Raw genomic sequence first — 18,575 nt, 5'->3', positions numbered from 1 at the left:
TACAGCACCAATCAAAGATCTGACTCTCCAGAGGACCATTCACATTTCTCTATGTTTTAGTGCTTGCCCAGGTCTCCCAATCCCTGGGCTGCATTTCACAGACCATTAACGGTGCCTCCCATGGCCTGATATGTATCTAAATGTCCCTGCTTGCCTCTTTAGTTTTTCTGCCATGTTTCCTAGCCCCTTCTTCGTCTCTCCCAATCCTACTACCACACTTTCCAGTTCCTACCCTGCAGCATCAAGACTTTGCCCCAAAACACAACTTCCAAAACCCACATGTCCGAGTCCTTGCCAGAGCCTCTCAGTCTGCAGCTATATCTTATCAGAGCCACTTAGTCCCCCCTCCAGCTACTCCGTCTCAGTTCCCAATTGACCGTACCAGTCCAATGTACATCACCACATTCACAGCACAAGTCATCCAGTCTCCAATGCTAGCAGATATTTCCCTGTAGTCCTTGCCAGAGCCCGCCAGTTTCCAGCTAGATCTTACCAGAACTTGCCCAGTGCCACTCAGTCCCTTCTTCCCTTACCCATTTTGAATGATGAAGTCGACAAGCGGCAGCGTGGCCTCATCTGCAAGACGCACCGCTAGATGTAGTGCAGTCTCACTAGGGTCCTGCCAGGGAGAGAAAAGACGAGAGCAGCTGAAGTCACCAGGATACCATGACTAAAAGAGACACTGTAGAGTAAATACATGACGCAGAGGTTAGAACACATCAGGGAAGGATGGACGGTTTCCCTATTGTGAAGGGCCCAGAGACAGAAAAATTATTGAAAGGCTCTCTGTAAAAACAAAACAGGACCTAGGGCTGGACACCCTTCTTTGATCAAAACAAGCTTGTCTCATCAGCCAATAAACCTAGCGTTAGATCATGTACAAAACTGTCTAAGGCGTTGGTCTTCTCCTCCTTTGTTTAGACACCCATTTAAAGAGGGCCACCATAGATGCCCCCTCAACTCCCAACCAGAGGCCGCAGGGAGAAGGGGGCCCTGCTAGGGGCCTCAAAGTCACTTTGCAAAAGGCTTTTTATGTTGGAAAGCCCGACATGAAAAGCCTGTGGAAACGCCGTCCTTAAATGATTATGTGCAGGTTCCAACTGTCCGACGGGCTCCTTGAGCCTGTTGAAATCCAGCCGGACTGACCAGTCCGTTTACTCATCCAACCGTTATCATTGTAATACAGCGGTCTAAAGTGAAACCGAAGATGTTGGTCGGAAATCCTCTGACCTCAGATCAGAGGCTTTCAGACAGACATCAAAATGAGGGCCTATGTCTCCTAAGTAGATTCTTTCATGTTCTCTTGTTCTCACCCCTTGGTACTAATAGGAATCCTCTTCCTACCAAATTCCAAACTCGCACTGGCATACTGGATACTTGCCTATCCTGCAAGGCCAGCTCTAGGGCTTTGCGACCATTGCCACCGCACCAGGCACTGACTTCAGGAGGGGCTGTGTTTTCAAGTACATTTTGATTTTAAAAAAACAACGAATCGACCCCCGCCCAAGGGTTTGCTCCCTATCCCTACCGCAACACCAGTGGCCTGACATCAGGTCTAAAAGATTCAGAAAGTTTGTCAGTTGCAACGTAATATGTATAGATGATGCAAATGTTATGTTTAGCGCCTGATGGAATGCAGTATGCATAGCTGATGCCAATGTTAATGTACAGTGACGATATCTTTCTCTTGTCCTTCCTATTCCTCTTCAGCTTCACCACTAATTTGTCTATCCTTTCCTCTTACACCTCTTTCTCTCTCAAAAAACATTCTAAAGGGGCTAGCTATATATACTCTAATGCGTAAACGACTATTACCCAAGCTGGGCTAACCCTGTAACAGTGGTTGTGATTGTATTCTATATAAAACCAAATATTTTTTTTTAAAAAAGCTCCTACTGCCACGTACCTGCCTCCAGTAATTTTTAAGCAACAATAAAAGTGTCAAAATAACTCCAGTGATTAATGTTCTTTCTGGAGAGAAATCAGAGTTTTGTCTAGTGGCAGTTTTGATTCATCATAAGGTAGCGCAGGGGGTTGATATGCCTGCTGCAAATTACGTGTATGATGCAGATCACAAAATTCATATAATGTAGCTGGATCAGTGGGTCACTGCTTTTGTCAGAGAGATCCACTTGTTACTTAACAAATAGCTATTAAGTGTCATCAAAAAGCTGCATGCAAACTGCAAGGTATAGGTTAGAGAGATATGATTTTTTCTGCACTCTGTTATTATCCAAATGTTGTAAAATGGGTTTATCTGGGCAGAAATCAATTCATATTGGTAAAGGCAATCCCCAACCATTGTGTTACGTTTTGAATTCTGAGTTTATGCTTCTCCAGACCAAGCAATCCTAAACTGTACGGTCTACCAGTATGGATCACATGTGAGTCCTACACCTTGTAGTCCTCTGTCGTATGCAACATTTCCTATACACTAATTTACACACGTATGATTCACTGTCTCTATGTTTTGTGTGTATGATGTAAAGTCCTCTGACACCTTACACTGGCGTGAGTGGCAATATAAACAAACAAAATGCATGAGAGAGAGAGAGAGGTTATTGAGACTTAAGGGGCACGTTTAAAGATTGGTGGTGAGGGAATCCACAGAGAAAGAGGTCAATGGAGGGCGCCAACAAACACTGTTGCATGGGGCGCCACTATAGCTAAAGCAGGCCCTGCCTATCCTTCCATTCTGAATCTTGTCCTTTTTGCTACATTCAACTTCACAGTGTACATCAAGACTGGCCCTATGCATACCTTTTTTCCTCTAGTTTTATTCATGATCGTTACCTTCCCACTATATGGCCTCTCCTCTGTCCTCATCGAGTTTTGCTTGCCACTATTCCTTCTCAACAGTCCATCTTTAACAAAAAATGTTAACTCCTATTGAATCTCAGTTACCACGAGCATCTCACCTGTCCTCAAATTCTACTACCTTTTATCTTCAAATGCATTCCCAGCTTTGCACCTGCCTTAATGGTTTAATTAGCCTTTACATGGCTCTCGCACCAAGATTCTATGTAAATGTATTGGCATTTATATAGCGCACTACTTACCCGTAGGGTCCCAAGGCGCTTCGACCGCTGTGAAACCCTTCCTGGCTTCCCTGAGAGATGGTCCCTTAATGGGTATCTCCAGGGTGAGACCAGGCATCCCCGGCGGTCTGGTGGGGCCGTTAGTGAAGATGAGGCAAGCTAATGCCCAGAGTTGCCGAGTGTGATCGCTGATCAGAGTGGGCACTGAGGCGAGAGAATTATCGAGTCCGCTGATCCTGGTCCAGAAACCTGCCGCGCCGGGAATCGAACCCTGGTCCCGGGCCGTCCTCTGCTCTCGGGTCTGCCGCCTCTAACCAGTGAGCCACACTACTCCACACTACTATCTCGAATGCCCTACTCATGTACCGGTCCTCCATAAGTCTCCTTGTCATTTTATTTTGTATCTCTGAAGAGCTTTCCTCTCTTCGTCACTCGCTTCTAGATTAACCCTAGGTCCCAGCAGACTCAAAGTTGCAAACGTGCATTCCGTCGCCATTCCAGTGTAGCCCTTTGTAGAATGTTCTTTTATAAATACAAACAAAAGTTCCACAACTGGCTACTCTCAATGAAATAGTGTACCAGGCTATGTTCTACGGGGTTGCGATTTGGAGGTCCAACCTCCTAAAGTAATTTACTACTACTACACTCGGCTATTCACAGCAAAGGGTTTTTTCTGTGAGCAGTCAGTGTGATACACAGTGTAATAGCTGGGGGCATAATTACCTGGGAGTCCATCGCTGGGAGAGGTTTTGACAGGTCCCATCCTTCTGCAAAGGCCTGCAAAAGGCACAGTAGATCTCGGCTTTGAATGGCTTCCCAGACCAGCTGTGGATCCTGCCCATTTCCATGTCGAACAAACTTGCGATCCACATACTTGGCAACAATGTACTCTTTTCTCGCACTCCTGTGTGGGAACATGGTGAAGGAGTGAAGGAAGGAAAGTGGGATATTTTCACATACCTAAACCATACCTCTGCTGCTTCCCAAACTTTCTTCAATTTAAGAACCTAAAAACAGTATTGTCTTAGGGAGAGGTGTGGCACAGCAGATAGAGCGGCTGACTCCGGAGCAGGGGGCACACAGTTGGATCCCCGGCGGCAGCTCAGCTCAGCATCATGTGACTCTGGGCAATAGCTCACTTAATATCCCGACAGCCCCCAGCACTTTGAAGCCCTTAAAGGGGTGATATGTTCGCGCTTTACAAATATTAATTAATATTATTATCTAATATTGCTTAAAATAGGAATGAATGAACAGTTACCGCTGTTTTTTCACAAATGCCAACTCCGTCACCTCTTTCCCCACATTTGCCTGTACACCCTTTATTATTCCTTTTTTGAACATTCAAAGTTGACTACCATTCAAGCGCTCTGTAGCAGATATTGTAGCACTTTATTAATCAAATAAATAAACATATGAATTGAAAATCCTACTGATGACGACTTTGTCACAGTATTGATTTGTTCTAACATTGCTCATATTAATCCTTCGGACAGATTTTGGCACTGTGTCACTCACAGGAATACTCCAAACACCTGCAATGCTCCCACCCCTTTACGTTGGTACTCACATGTCACTGCTGGGCACAGGCTTCACACCGGCATGGGATGGCAGCTTGGCCTCCATGATCTCATTAAACCTTTGGTTCCCGATGTTTACAGCCAACTATGGGAGCAATGGAGACGAACAGCGCTATGAAGAAATGGCCCCAACCAGCAACAGTGCATTTTTTCCATTCACTTACTTTCAGAGCACACAAGAGGTAAGTGGATAAGGCACCAGTCTGCTTGCTAACTGAACCCACCTACCAGCGGCAGCGATTACGCTGGATCACCAAATCTAGAGAGGACCCTGGCCTACCAGCTCTAGAGAGGGATCTGGCCTATCTTCTCTAGAGATATCTTTGGTCTATTGGCTCTAGTGAGAGCCCTGGTCTATGTGCACTAGAGGAAGCAACTAGCACAAAAGGTGCCTTTGGTATCCTATCTCTAGAACTTGCTCTGTCTTACCAGTTCTTGAGATGGCAATGCCCTATCCACTCTGAGGAGAGATTATGGCTTACCAGCTACACAGATGACAAGTCTATGGAGTGAGGGCCCCAGACTGTCTAGTCTGCTGATGGATCACACCTAGTGGCACTAAATACGGATTTAACCAACCTACTCCAAAGAGTCCTTTGACACTCCTGTTCAATAAATGGCTCTGGCCCATCTATGCAAAAGATGATGTGTTCACCAGCATGGTCTAGAGGGTATTGCAGACAATGAATTAAAGAAATTGCATCATCATTCATTTCATAGAGAGGGCCTATTATTAGGTCTGCAGATCTTGTGCTACAGATTGTTCTGGAATAGGGACTAAAGATGGTTCCTACCTACTAGCACTACAGAGATTTGCTGCATGTCAGATCTGCGGATAATGCAGAATATATACTGAAATATGGACTCAGCCTATCTGAATAAGAATACGTGCTCAAGAGATCACTATGGCCTGACTGATCTTCAGAGGAATCATACCTCCCACTAAGTGCTTCTCAGAAGCAAACTCTGGTCCCTCAAGAGGATGTTGTTCACAAACAGAGTGCTACTATCATGGAAGCGAAAGGGGTACACACAAAATGATAATCCATTTATAATGAGTATCTACAATCCATATGACCAGGGCAGAGCACAACTCCATCTTGGTTGCAGCTAATCAATAGTCATATGGGCCTTTTATTACCTGCACCCCTGTGGGATACTGCCTACTAGTCGGGCGGGGTGCGTGTGTGTGTGTAAAAGTGGTGCTTGGGTGGGTGAGCGGTGCCCTTGCAGTTATGAACCCTCAGTGGTACTAGGCTGGGTGACAGTAGTACTTAGTAGTAGGGATTAATAATATCCCCTTTCCCTGTCAGCCTGTCTCTTAACTTTCCTTCCTCCAAGCAAGAACAGATTTGAAGCTAAGCGTGTCGAATTTGAAATCGTATAAAAATAAATACAGCTGCACTGGGCAATGTATATCTCTGTACTCAGCCAGGGATGGATCTCCTGAGGTAGAGGAAGTTTAGCATTTAAAGCCAAAGGCAGAGTAGGTCTTCAGGATCTCAGGAAGAGTGGCGGTAAGCTACACTGACTACATGGCTCTCTTTGTCAGCCCACCTGCTGCAACTGCACGCGAGTTGGATGGCAGAGAAGTACAGGCAACACAGACCCTGGGAGAAGCTGCAGGTTAGTGTATGTAACGCTGCCTGTGTTCCTGCTGACCCAGGACAAAGCCTCCACTACTGCCTGTGCTGTCCAACCCAGCCATTGTTTGCTTGGGAAGGGTGGCCTACTAGTTGCAATGACCCACTACCCATGCATGTACAATCAGTATTTCACTTCTTTTTCTGGAGGGATTTACTTCTTCCAACATTCCATGTGTGTGTATTTAAGGGGGCTTTCACCATTGGCTGTGCTGTTTATGGTGCTTCTTCTGCAGGCAAATGAAGAGTGTAATATAGCTTACATTTTGGTGTAGGGCAGCTAGCACTGCATTTACTTGCCCTGCCCTGCTTCTTGCCCATGCTCTGCTTCTTGCCCATGCTCTATCTGCTCTGCATATCCCTGCTGGCCTGCTGTGCTGCTGCTTATGCTGTATCTGCTCTTTCAATGAGGGCAGCTTGGGCAATATGACATGGCCTCTACTTTTTGTTCAAGGAAGACTGGTTCAATGAACCCCAGCTGTATGGATTGTAGTAAGGTCTGGTAAACTACACCTGTTCTGTGCTCTGCATCTGTCTGTGCTACACTGCGTCTGCCCATACTAGTCCTTTATTGGTGGGTGTTCCTTTGCTGCTGCAAGTAATGCTTCCATTTTGTGTACATAAGGCGGGCTGACAGTTTCCACTGCCCGTGATGATCTGTCCGTACTCTACCTTTTGTATGTTAGGGAAAGCTGTTTTTCTACTGCCTGCACTATATATTTTCTGTAAGTACAATGAAAGACTGTACTACTGTTGCATGTGCTGTACCAGCTCTGTTTGTTAAGCGCTCCTTGCTGTTTTTGTGTCTGTGTTTGCGTGCGTAACACTTGTCCTGCTACCTCGGTTTCACTATTCTGTGTGTCTGCGTGAAGCATGTGCTGCCACGGACGGTGCTGTAGATGTTCAGTGAGTCTAAGGAAAGATTACACAGATGGTTGCTTTGAAGCATAAGGTGTCTGCTGAGAGTGTTCAGAAGTTTGTGAAAACTTTTTTTTTTTTTAAATCACAGAAAGGGCAAAATGGTTCAATGACCGTGCATAAACTAAAAACGTGCGTCGACAATCCAGCCATCTTGGCTTTGAGTAGTTAAACAAGGTTTATACAAGCTTCTGGTACTACATGGGAAGCTGTAGCAAAATACTCAACTTCCCCACACGCATCCATTCACCTACTGACCACATCAATGCAAAACAACCAAACATACCCTGTACAATATAGAATGACACAAAGTGGGCAAACAATATAACTGATATAGTGAATGTGATTGAGCAATAAGAATAGTGGGGTGCAAAAGGAGAGATATAAACAGTGGTAAGTTATATAACCACCGTAAAGTACAAATTACTCATGAAGTCTTATTTAGAAAAATTTGTTCAGATTTGGAGTCCTCGTTTGGATTGCTGTCCAGTTACAAAGGACTCACTTTTAATACTGTGTCCACTTATTAAGGCCAATGCAAAAACAACAATTGATGGACAGAATGCAGAACAATGTCATATTCACCCCAGTACAGAGATCTGGGCCTAAATCCATCGTTTTTTTGCACTCCACACCACCCCAGTTCAGACATGGCCATATGCGAATCAGCCTTGACGATGGATTTAGGACCAGATCTCTGTACTGGGGTGAATGTATGACATTGTTCTGCATTCTGTCCATCAACTGTTATTTTTGAATTTGTCACCCCGAGTGGGATGGGTTTGCTCAGAGGTGAGTCACACCACTGGAGTCAAGCTGTCCTGGCTGAAGACGGCTGATAGCCAGAAACCGGTCCTAGGATGCTCAATTCCGGTCCAGGAAAGACATGGCTTGGCAGTTCGGGCTGGACTGTTCCCATGAGGCACAGGGTCAAGGCTGATTTGCATATGGCCATGTCTGAACTGGGGTGGTGTGGAGTGCAAAAATACAATGGATTTAGGAACAGATCTCTGTACTGGGGTGAATGTATGACATTGTTCTGCATTCTGTCCATCAACTGTTGTTTTTGCATTTGTCACCCCGAGTGGGATGGGTTTGCTCAGACGTGAGTCCCATGCTCTCCACACCACTGGAGTCAAGCTATCCTGGCTGAAGACGGCTAATAGCCAGAAACCGGTCCTAGGATGCTTGATTCCGGTCCAGGAAAGACATGGCTTGGCAGTTCGGGCTGGACTTTTCCCATGAGGCGCAGGGTCAAGGTTGTTTTGCTTATGACATGTCTGAACTGGGGTGGTGTGGAGTGCAAAAAAACAATGGATTTAGGCCCAGATCTCTGTACTGGGGTGAATGTATGGCATTGTTTTGCATTCTGTCCATCAACTGTTGTTTTTGCACTCATTAAGCCCACCTCTGATGTATTGTGTTGAATCCTGAAGACAATACCTGGCATTTGCCTTAGATCACACACAACACCAGACAGAAGCTGTATTAAGTGTGTATTGCCCACATGCATCAAGCATTTTTGGAGTCGCAAACGGTGCGATTCCTTAAAATCGGCCGTTTGCGATTCCAAAAATGCTTTTTGAGATGCATCATTTGTTTTGGTTGAAAATCGCTAATTTTGCGATTTTCTAAAATGCGATTGCATTTAAGGAATCGCAATTTTGTGATTCCTTAAATGCAATGCATCATCCTTAAAAAAAATTGCGAATTTTAAGATTGCAAGTGCAAATTACCACGAGGTTGAACCTCGTGGTAATTTGCGAAAAATGTTTAAAATGCTCAAATTAGCATTTTAAACACTGTCATGTTACAGACACACATGTCCTTAGGACATGTGTGTGTGAAACATCCATTTTAAAATACATTTCAGGGGTGTAGGGGGGAAAGGACCCCCCCCCCCCTGCACCCATGGAATGCATCAACATTTTGCGAATTCCAATTTGCGAATTCGCAATTACCATTGATTCCTATGGGCCTTTTGACCCATAGGAATCAATGGGAATTGCGAAATCGCAAATTGGAATTCGCATAATATTTGCGACTTGGTAAAAATTGCGATTTTTACCGAATCGCAAATATTATGCACTTTCAATAATGCATCCCGTTTTGCGATTCCTTATTTGCGATTCGGTAAAAATCGCAAATTTGGAATCGCAAAACGGGAGTTTGATGCATGTGGGCATATTTTCCTATAGATTCAGAGCACTCCAATTAACCAATTTATTCATGTAAAAAACCCTAGTGTTTATTTTAAGTGGCAAATGTAACACTCCTACAACATAGGTTAAAGCACCTGCTAAAGTGAAGTATACAAAACATGTTTTTTTCTATTAGCTATCAGTCATGAGCCACTGATATTTTTCCCAGTTCAAAATCGGATGCCTATTACTGAAACCATGTGTTCATATGGATAAGTATGGCCCATTAGCTTTTGTATGGTTATAGTATCTCCGTGCACTCACTAAGTTATTCCAATTCAATTGGTTTGGGCGCGTTTCCTTGTCGCACTATGCCAGGTAGTGCCTTGAATCATGCAAACAAGATGTGATGAAGAAATCACTGCAAGGCGCGCATTTTCACATGAAACTGGTGGGTTTCTTTGAAAGTTTATACAAAAGAATGCAAACAAAACTTGCTTCAATTGTTGATTGCGAATTTATTTCATTCCAGTAGGAAGATCATTCATCAAATTATTCTTGAAATGTATCCAACATAAATCAATCTTCACATTACTTGATGCTTGCCCAATGCATTTCGGGTTAATGGGTATAACCCTTCGTCAGGGGGCTAAAATGAAAACATACAAGACCTTAACTTTCAGAAACGAGAGCCATGAGGTCATGATGACCAAAATAATATATGACATTAATATCAATGCTCTGGCTGTACATGTAACCTATACAACATTTTCAAGCAGCAATACAGCGTAATACATAAAAAGAAAAAGGAATTTTACACATACCATCCAAAAAGAAACCTTTCATTATGCCATAGCCTATGACTCTACTTAGATTCTTTATTACCACACGTTTCATTTTTCGTTTTTTCACTTTTTATTTTCCACTTCACTCGAGTCATCCTACATGAGCCTTTGTTTACCTGCAGTCGTCGCACCACGTGACCCTGAGTGCACCAATGAGAATACACTTAACAGCCACGCTATTCCGCGCGTCTAAGTTCGTGAATTGCTCACTACTTTCATAATCCTTCACTATCACTTTATGTTATTTCATTTTATCTCATCCCGATTCCCAACCTCATTAAATTCCGGTTTCGTTTCGTTATATTTTTCCTGATCCCGCACCACGTGACTCACCAGCATACCTATAACCAACCTTCCCATTGGTCCTTCGCTTATCGGACAGGTTCCGCGTTCGGAACACTAAGAAGACTACACGTTACTACTGCGGTAAGCTTCACGATTTTTGGCTCTGTTCGCCATACGCTTAGGCTTCCATCCCATTCCTCCCCGCCTTATACTTTTCTCTTACACCACACGCTCAGAGTACACCACTTGTTTCCACAACGCACCTTACTAGCGCACACAGAAAGGACCACGATGTTAGTTTCTTTTCCTTTTTCTTTTTATGTATTACGCTGTATTGCTGCTTGAAAATGTTGTATAGGTTACATGTACAGCCAGAGCATTGATATTAATGTCATATATTATTTTGGTCATCATGACCTCATGGCTCTCGTTTCTGAAAGTTAAGGTCTTGTATGTTTTCATTTTAGGCCCCTGACGAAGGGTTATACCCATTAACCCGAAATGCATTGGGCAAGCATCAAGTAATGTGAAGATTGATTTATGTTGGATACATTTCAAGAATAATTTGATGAATGATCTTCCTACTGGAATGAAATAAATTCGCAATCAACAATTGAAGCAAGTTTTGTTTGCATTCTTTTGTATAAACTTTCAAAGAAACCCACCAGTTTCATGTGAAAATGCGCGCCTTGCAGTGATTTCTTCATCACATCTTGTTTCCATTAGCTTTTGTAAACACAGTTGTTTACCACCCTTACCCAATGACCACCAATACTACTACATTGAAATTGGAAGAGTAAGCTGCTAGACGTGAGCAGTGGGGTTGGGAACTCAGAAAAAGCATGAACAAGTGAATAATCAATAAACATTATGTCCAGTCAAAGCTATAACTTCAAAGAAGAAGAATTTTTTTACTTAAATGCAAATAAAGTATTTTACGATATGACAGAAGGTGCAGTACCTTCTGTGGTCAAAATACAACCCCTTACTTTTTTAGGTCGAGGTATATCCGGTTTGCCGAAGGCAAAACCGGATGTAAAGAGATCTTATGTTGTATAGTAGGGCACTTTAGACCCGCCTCTCAGCTCCATTCGCTTCCATTGGCTGGCTTCCTAAACAGAGGCCAGCCATTGGAAGAGAAGGGAGTCACTCAAAACAAGCCCCGTCTTTTTCGGATTTGGGGGCGTGATTTTTTGCATTCTTTAGCCCTGTGACGTCGTCTGTCACTCAGGGCGCAAAAAACACACCCCCGAATGCGAAAAATCACCATGCTTTCTCCGAGGCATTTCTACTTTGCCTCGGAGAAAGACGGTGGTGATTTCCACAGCTGCTCTGCTCGTCCCCCCCCCCTCCGCAGCTCTCCTTAGTCCCGCTCCCCCCCCCTCCCCCGCAGCTCTCCTTAGGTAATCGCACCGAAGAACAATGCACAATATTAACCCAGATTGGAGAATAATTAACGGAAAAAAGACATTGATGCTGTAACGTACGTCAGAAACAGCACTTTGCGATATGCTTTCTACATATCCGTTGAAAACTTCACCACGTGTTCGTTGAACACTATTAACAAAATATTAGCTAAGTGTGCACACAGATATGTCAAGAGCAAAGGTACACAAACAGGCGTTGTGTGCTCTGCTCGTCCCCCCCCTCCCTCCGCAGCTCTCCTTAGTCCCGCTCCCCCCCTCCCCCCCCTGCAGCTCTCCTTAGGTAATCCACATTTTTTTGTTTCTACCCTGTCTTGTTTAGTTAAGGGGCTTGTAACCGGCAGCCTCTGCACGCTCTTCCCGAGAGACGGGGGGAACTCACCCTAGCTCTCCTTGGCTGCAGCTCGGGCACACGCCCACATCCCTGCATGCAGAGGGGGTGGAGATAAACAACTGAGCGCGCGCGTGGTCTGCCCACCGGTGCCCGCTGGCACCATGCTGCTGTTGGTCGCTGCCTTCACCGTGGCCTTCGTGCTGCTGCTCTACAGGGTGTCCCCGCTCATCAGCCCCAAGCCGCTGAAGCTGGCAGGGGCGCACGTCGTGGTGAGTGCCTCAAGTCCGCTGCCTTCTCGCTGCGAGTGAGGTGGGGCGAGCATGCTTAGACTCAGGGGGTGGGGGACCCTCAGGCTGCCCTTGTCACCCATCAGACTGAGGTCACGGGAGCCCTGCAGTGTGAGTGGTAGCGGCGCGAGCCCCCCCAGGATAGCATTAATGCCGTGTTGCGCATACTGCCGTGCTTTTACTACCTGCGTCCACACCAGGGTTAACTCACGGCGCAAAGTCTGCGCAGTTCCAAAAAAGTGCATTAAAAAACTTTCGAAATTGTTTTTAGCGCTGTCTCAGTCTGTGAGGCACTAGTGTCTAAACTTCTATTCATTTACCTCCACTTTGCACACCTGTCAATTTTCTTTCAGTGATACAAAGGGGTCCGACCATACGTCGAAGCGGTTTGCAGATGGGTAGCGTATTACGCAGGATGCTATCAAAATTGTTGACTTTGACTGAGGGCTCCTGGGGGTGGCATTGTACACCCCCGTTCAGCTTCGGGCGAGTGGAGGATTCCACTAGGACAGACACATACAGAGCTGACAAGGGGAGCCCAGGACAGTTCAGTCTTTCTACTTTCAGCAATATATTGTGGTCTGCGTGTTTATTAAATGTGGAAACCACAGTGCATCACGAAGAGCCAGACCTATTAGAGATGAACGACGAGCACATCCCCTCTCTTCCTCTTACAGAGGTCTTGGCATCTCAAGTCGGGGCATTTATTTAATGTGCAAAGCGAAGTTTCTTGTCACGTGGAATGCAGTTCACAACTGCTTGCCAGAACCTCCTGCGGCGCAGGGGTTGACTGCGAGGCTCCAGTTTCATGCTGTTCGTGTGCAGAGGACACTGGCATGTGCTTGCCTTTACTCATGTGGGGGTTCCGTCGAGTAGGCAGGGCGGGGAATAGTTTTCTGAGCGGTGCCACGGTCAGCCTGCTAGGGCTGACAGTTTCTTTCTCCACACAGTGTAGACAATCAATACTATTGGACTGCGGCGGTGCCCTCTGTGTAAAACAACAAGCACGCAGCGTCTGACATGTTTCTAGGCGATTCATGGCAGCGCATCTGGGAGCTGCTGTTGCTGCTGGGTAGTGGTTTACCACGCCATCCCTGCCCTTTTGCTAGGTTAGATACTCCTCTCGGGTACCGCGTGGGGTGCTCTGGCCCACAGCCACGTGCCACTCAACAAATCATACCTCAGAGAATAGGCCGCGCATACTGATCCAAGCGCCGGGAGCATCCGAGGGACAAAGCGCGGGTAAGATGCAATAATTGGAACCAAAAATGAAAACCTTTGCCGAGGGCCGCTCAGACCCCACCAGGCTCCACAGCGCGCTGCGAAAGAAAACGGGCGCTTCATTACCGAGGGCAACTTTTTATCCTTCTGTTTCTCAATATTTTCTGTTTTTCTCATACAGTCGATAGCACACGGGGATAACTGACAAGCTACCACTGGAACAGCAGCAGACCACGGGAGGAGAGAGGAGCGTCTGTGGCATTAACAGAAAAAACGCCACAGTGCAACTGTCCCCAATGCCTTAATAAGAATGAGGTGAAAGCGCGCACACAGGCAACTCTATCAATTAAGGTGGGAATATAGTTACCTGAACAGTCTTGAGGCAACAAACCGTACGCAGTTCTGCCTACGATTGGTCCTACAGAAGAATTTCAAGGTAACATCTGTTTGGTAAAATTTTCAGCCGGTGCCTCGCAGCTCGCCCTCTTTTGGACGTTGTGTTGGCAAAGCAGTTTGCAGTTTTCTGCCAGGAAGCTGCAGTCTAACCTCACAATTGACTTTAATCTGAATGTACAATAACTTCCATGAGCCATGAACGCAGAGGCACTGGTTGCTTCTTTGAAGAAAGGTGTGTGGCTGCACTTTATTGGGCTGCAGGCACAGATGTTCTGCAGGGACTGCACCTGATCTCTCTGGTATGCTCAGCTCTACATCCTAATGAGCAGGGTTGGATTGGGATCAAAAATAGGTCAGGGCGCCCAAAGAAAAAAAAAGCTGGCCACCTTTGCGGATTTCACCCTTCTGCAAAACTCTGCTCAGCTCCCCATTGCATCATCCCTTCACTGCTGCACTCTCTCCTCAGGCTCTCCCTGCACCGTCCCTTCACTGATGCACTCTCTCCTCAGGCTCTCCCTGCACCGTCCCTTCACTGCTGCACTCTCCTCAGCCTCTCCCTGCACCGTCCCTTCACTGATGCACTCTCTGTTCAGCCCCCCATTGCATCGTCCCTTCACTGCTGCACTTTCCTCAGCCTCTCACTTCACCATCGCTTCACTGCAGCACTCTCTCATCAGCCTCTCCCTGCGCCATCGCTTCACTCTCTGCTCAACCCCCATCCAGCTGCAGCCCTCACTCCTCCACTGCACCATCACTCACTGCTGCACTCTCTCTCAGCCTCTCACGGTACTGTCCCTTCACTGCTGCACTCTCCTCAGCCTCTCACTGCACCATCCCTTCACTGCTGCACTCTCTCCTCAGCCTCTCCCTGCACCGTCCCTTCACTGATGCACTCTCTCCACAGCCCCTCCCTGCACCGTCCCTTCACTGCTGCACTCTCTGCTCAGCCTCTCCCTGCACCGTCCATTCACTGATGCACTCTCTGTTCAGCCTCCCATTGCATCGTCCCTTCACTGCTGCACTCTCTTCAGCCTCTCCCTGCACCGTCCCTTCACTGGTGCACTCTCATCAGTCTCTCACTGCACCATCCCTTCACTGCTGCACTCTCTCCTCAGCCTCTCCCTGCACCATCCCTTTACTGATGCACTCTCTCCTCAGCCTCTCCCTGCACCGGCCCTTCACTGATGCACGCTCTCCTCAGCCTCTCTCTGCACCGTCCCTTTATTGCTGCACTCTCTCCTTAGCCTCTCCTTGCACCGTCCCTTCACTGCTGCACTCTCCTCAGCCTCTCACTGCACCGTCACTTCACTGCTACACTCACTCCTCCTCCCCACTGCCCCGTCCCTTCACTGCTGCACTCTCCTCAGCCTCTCACTGCATTATCCCTTCACTGCTACACTCTCTCCTCAGTCCCACTGCACCGTCCCTTCACTGCTGCACTCTCTTCAGCCTCTCCCTGCACCGTCCCTTCACTGGTGCACTCTCATCAGTCTCTCACTGCACCATCCCTTCACTGCTGCACTCTCTCCTCAGCCTCTCCCTGCACCATCCCTTTACTGATGCACTCTCTCCTCAGCCTCTCCCTGCACCGGCCCTTCACTGATGCACGCTCTCCTCAGCCTCTCCCTGCACCGTCCCTTTATTGCTGCACTCTCTCCTTAGCCTCTCCTTGCACCGTCCCTTCACTGCTGCACTCTCCTCAGCCTCTCACTGCACCGTCACTTCACTGCTGCACTCACTCCTCCTCCCCACTGCCCCGTCCCTTCACTGCTGCACTCTCCTCAGCCTCTCACTGCATTATCCCTTCACTGCTACACTCTCTCCTCAGTCCCACTGCACCGTCCCTTCACTGCTGCACTCTATGCTCAGCATCCCACTGCACCGTCCTTTCACTGCTGCACTCTCTGCTCAGCCCCCACTGAACCGTTCTTTTACTGCTGCACTCTCCTCAGCTTCTCCCTGCATCGTCCCTTCACTGCTGCACTCTGGGCTCAGCCTCTCCCTGCACTGTCCCTTCACTGATGCACTCTCTCCTCAGCCTCTCCCTGCACTGTCCCTGCACTGTCCCTTCACTGCTGCACTCTCCTCAGCCTCTCCTTGCAACATCCCTTCACTGATGCACTCTCTGCTCAGCCACCCATTGCATCGTCCCTTCACTGCTGCACTCTCCTCAGCCTCTCCCTGCACCATCCATTCACTGACGCACTCTCTGCTCAGCCCCCCATTGCATCGTCCCTTCATTGCTGCACTCTCTGCTCAGCCCCGCCCCCCATCCAGGCTGCAGCCCTCACTCCTCCACTGCACCATCACTCACTGCTGCACTTTCTCCTCAGCCTCTTATGGTACCGTCCCTTCACTGATGCACTCTCCTCAGCCTCTCACTGCACCATCCCTTTACTCTCTCCTCAGCTCCACTATACCGTCCCTTCAAACTCTCTCTCACTAACTCACTCTCTCTATCACTACCTCACTATCTCTCACACTACTACACTATTTCTCATTCACTCTCTACCTCAATCTCTACCTCACTACTCAACTCTCTCTTTCTCACAGCATCACAATATCACTACCACAGGAACTATCTCTCTAACACACTACTTCACAACTTAACTCTCTCTATCTCACTACCTCACTCTCTCTACATCACTACCTAACTCTATCTATAACTATCTCACTATCTCATTCTCACTGCCTCACTATATCACAACACACTCTCTCAAAAATTCACAACACTCTCTCACTACCTCACAACTTCACTCTCTCTCTCTAACTCCCTGCTTCACTCTCTCTCTCACTACCTCCCACTCTCTCTATATACTACCTCACTCTATTTCTATCTCACTATCTCTCTCTCACTATATCACGACACACTCTCTCTAACGTTCACTACATCACTCTCTCACTACCCCACAAGTTCACTCTCTCTATCTCACTACCACACTCTCTCTCTCAAATACACTAACTCACTTTTACTCTCTCATACACTACCTCACTCTAGCTCACTACTTCACAACATCGCTCCGTTTCTATCTCAATACAGCACAACAACTCTCACCCTCACTACCTCATTCTTTCACTACCTCACTCTCTCTATCTCTCACTACCTCACTCTATATCTACTTCACTCTCCCACAAAACAAAAATAACTACATCACTACTCAAGTTAAATCTATAACACTATCTCACTCTCTCTCTCACTAACTCTCTCCATAACATCACTCTATTTCGATATCACTCTCACTACCTAACTATAACACAAGTCACTCACTCAAAAAATAACTACAACACTCTCTCGCTGACTCACTCTCTATCTCACTAGCTCACAAGTTCACTCTCTCTCTCCAACTCACTACGTCACTCTGTATCTCACTAACTCACTCTCTCTTTCTATCTCACTAAGTCACTTTCACTCTCTTAAACTACCTCAATCCTTCTCTATCTCACTACGTCACAACATCACTCATTGTTTCTATCTCACTACCACCAAAAATCACTCTCCATCACTAACTCACTCTTTCACTACCTCACTCTCTCTGTCTCACTCTATCTACCTCACTCTCACTACCTCACTCTCTCTATTTCTATCTCACTAAGTCACTTTCACTCTCTTTCACTACCTCACACTCTCTCTATCTCACTACCTCACAAACTCACTCACTGTTTCTATCTCACTACCTCAGAACATCCCTCTACCTCACTCTTTCACAACCTCACTTTCTCTGTCTCTCACTACCTCACTCTCTATCTACCTATCTCTCACTACATAACTCTCTACCTCACTACTCCATTCTATCTCACTACCTCACAACTTCTCTCTCTCAAAACATCACTACCTCACTCTCTCACTACCTCACTCTCTAGCTCACAACCTCACAACTTCACTCTCTTTCTCTAACTCACTACCTCAATCACTCTCTATCTCACTACCTCACTCTATCTATCTCACTAACTCACTTTCACTCTCTCTTTCAGTGCCTCTTTCTCTATCTCACTACATCACAACATCACTCTATGCTTATATCTCACTACCTCACAACATCCCTCTCCCTCACTACCTCACTCTTTAGTACCTCACTCTCTATCTCACTACCTCACTCTCTCTCACTACCTCACTCTCTCTCTATTTCAATACCTCACTCGCTCTCTCTATCTCACTACCTCACTCTCTCTCTGCTAATGCAATAGGTATCACATATGCAAAAAACAAAGCTAATGCCAATACAAATGACAATGCCATTTATTTAGGGATACAAAAAAGATAAAAAAATAATGAGCAATTCTAATAGCTCTACCTATAATATTGCCGAGACCATTGCATTGTAAATGCTTGTTTGTGTATATGTGCTAGAACATGGGCCTTATGACCAAATCTGTCTTATGGGGCCACACTGTGGATATCTCATAGCACTTTCGGATGATACAATGACAGTCGGGGGTCTGACCGACCGCAATCGTCATAAGCC

General features: G+C 46.4%; 1 protein-coding gene across 2 annotated transcripts in view; it reads right to left on the bottom strand.

Annotated features, from left to right (window-relative positions):
• The window catches only part of ASAP3 (ArfGAP with SH3 domain, ankyrin repeat and PH domain 3), a 398,324-nt gene that overhangs the window by 121,292 nt on the left and 258,457 nt on the right, over window positions 1-18,575 (bottom strand). For both annotated transcript variants that reach the window (XM_086957571.1, XM_086957572.1), the window contains 3 exons: window positions 4,609-4,703; window positions 3,762-3,942; window positions 534-619 (listed from right to left, as the gene is read on the bottom strand). In XM_086957571.1, the coding sequence (XP_086813697.1) occupies window positions 534-619; window positions 3,762-3,942; window positions 4,609-4,703 (362 nt within the window). The remainder of the gene's footprint in view (window positions 1-533; window positions 620-3,761; window positions 3,943-4,608; window positions 4,704-18,575) is intronic.

This window comes from Lissotriton vulgaris, chromosome 2_1 (assembly GCF_964263255.1).
Source record: "Lissotriton vulgaris chromosome 2_1, aLisVul1.2, whole genome shotgun sequence".
Classification (NCBI taxonomy): domain Eukaryota; kingdom Metazoa; phylum Chordata; class Amphibia; order Caudata; family Salamandridae; genus Lissotriton; species Lissotriton vulgaris.
Note: the sequence above shows the minus strand (reverse complement) of the source record. Positions and strands in the feature narration are given on the sequence as shown.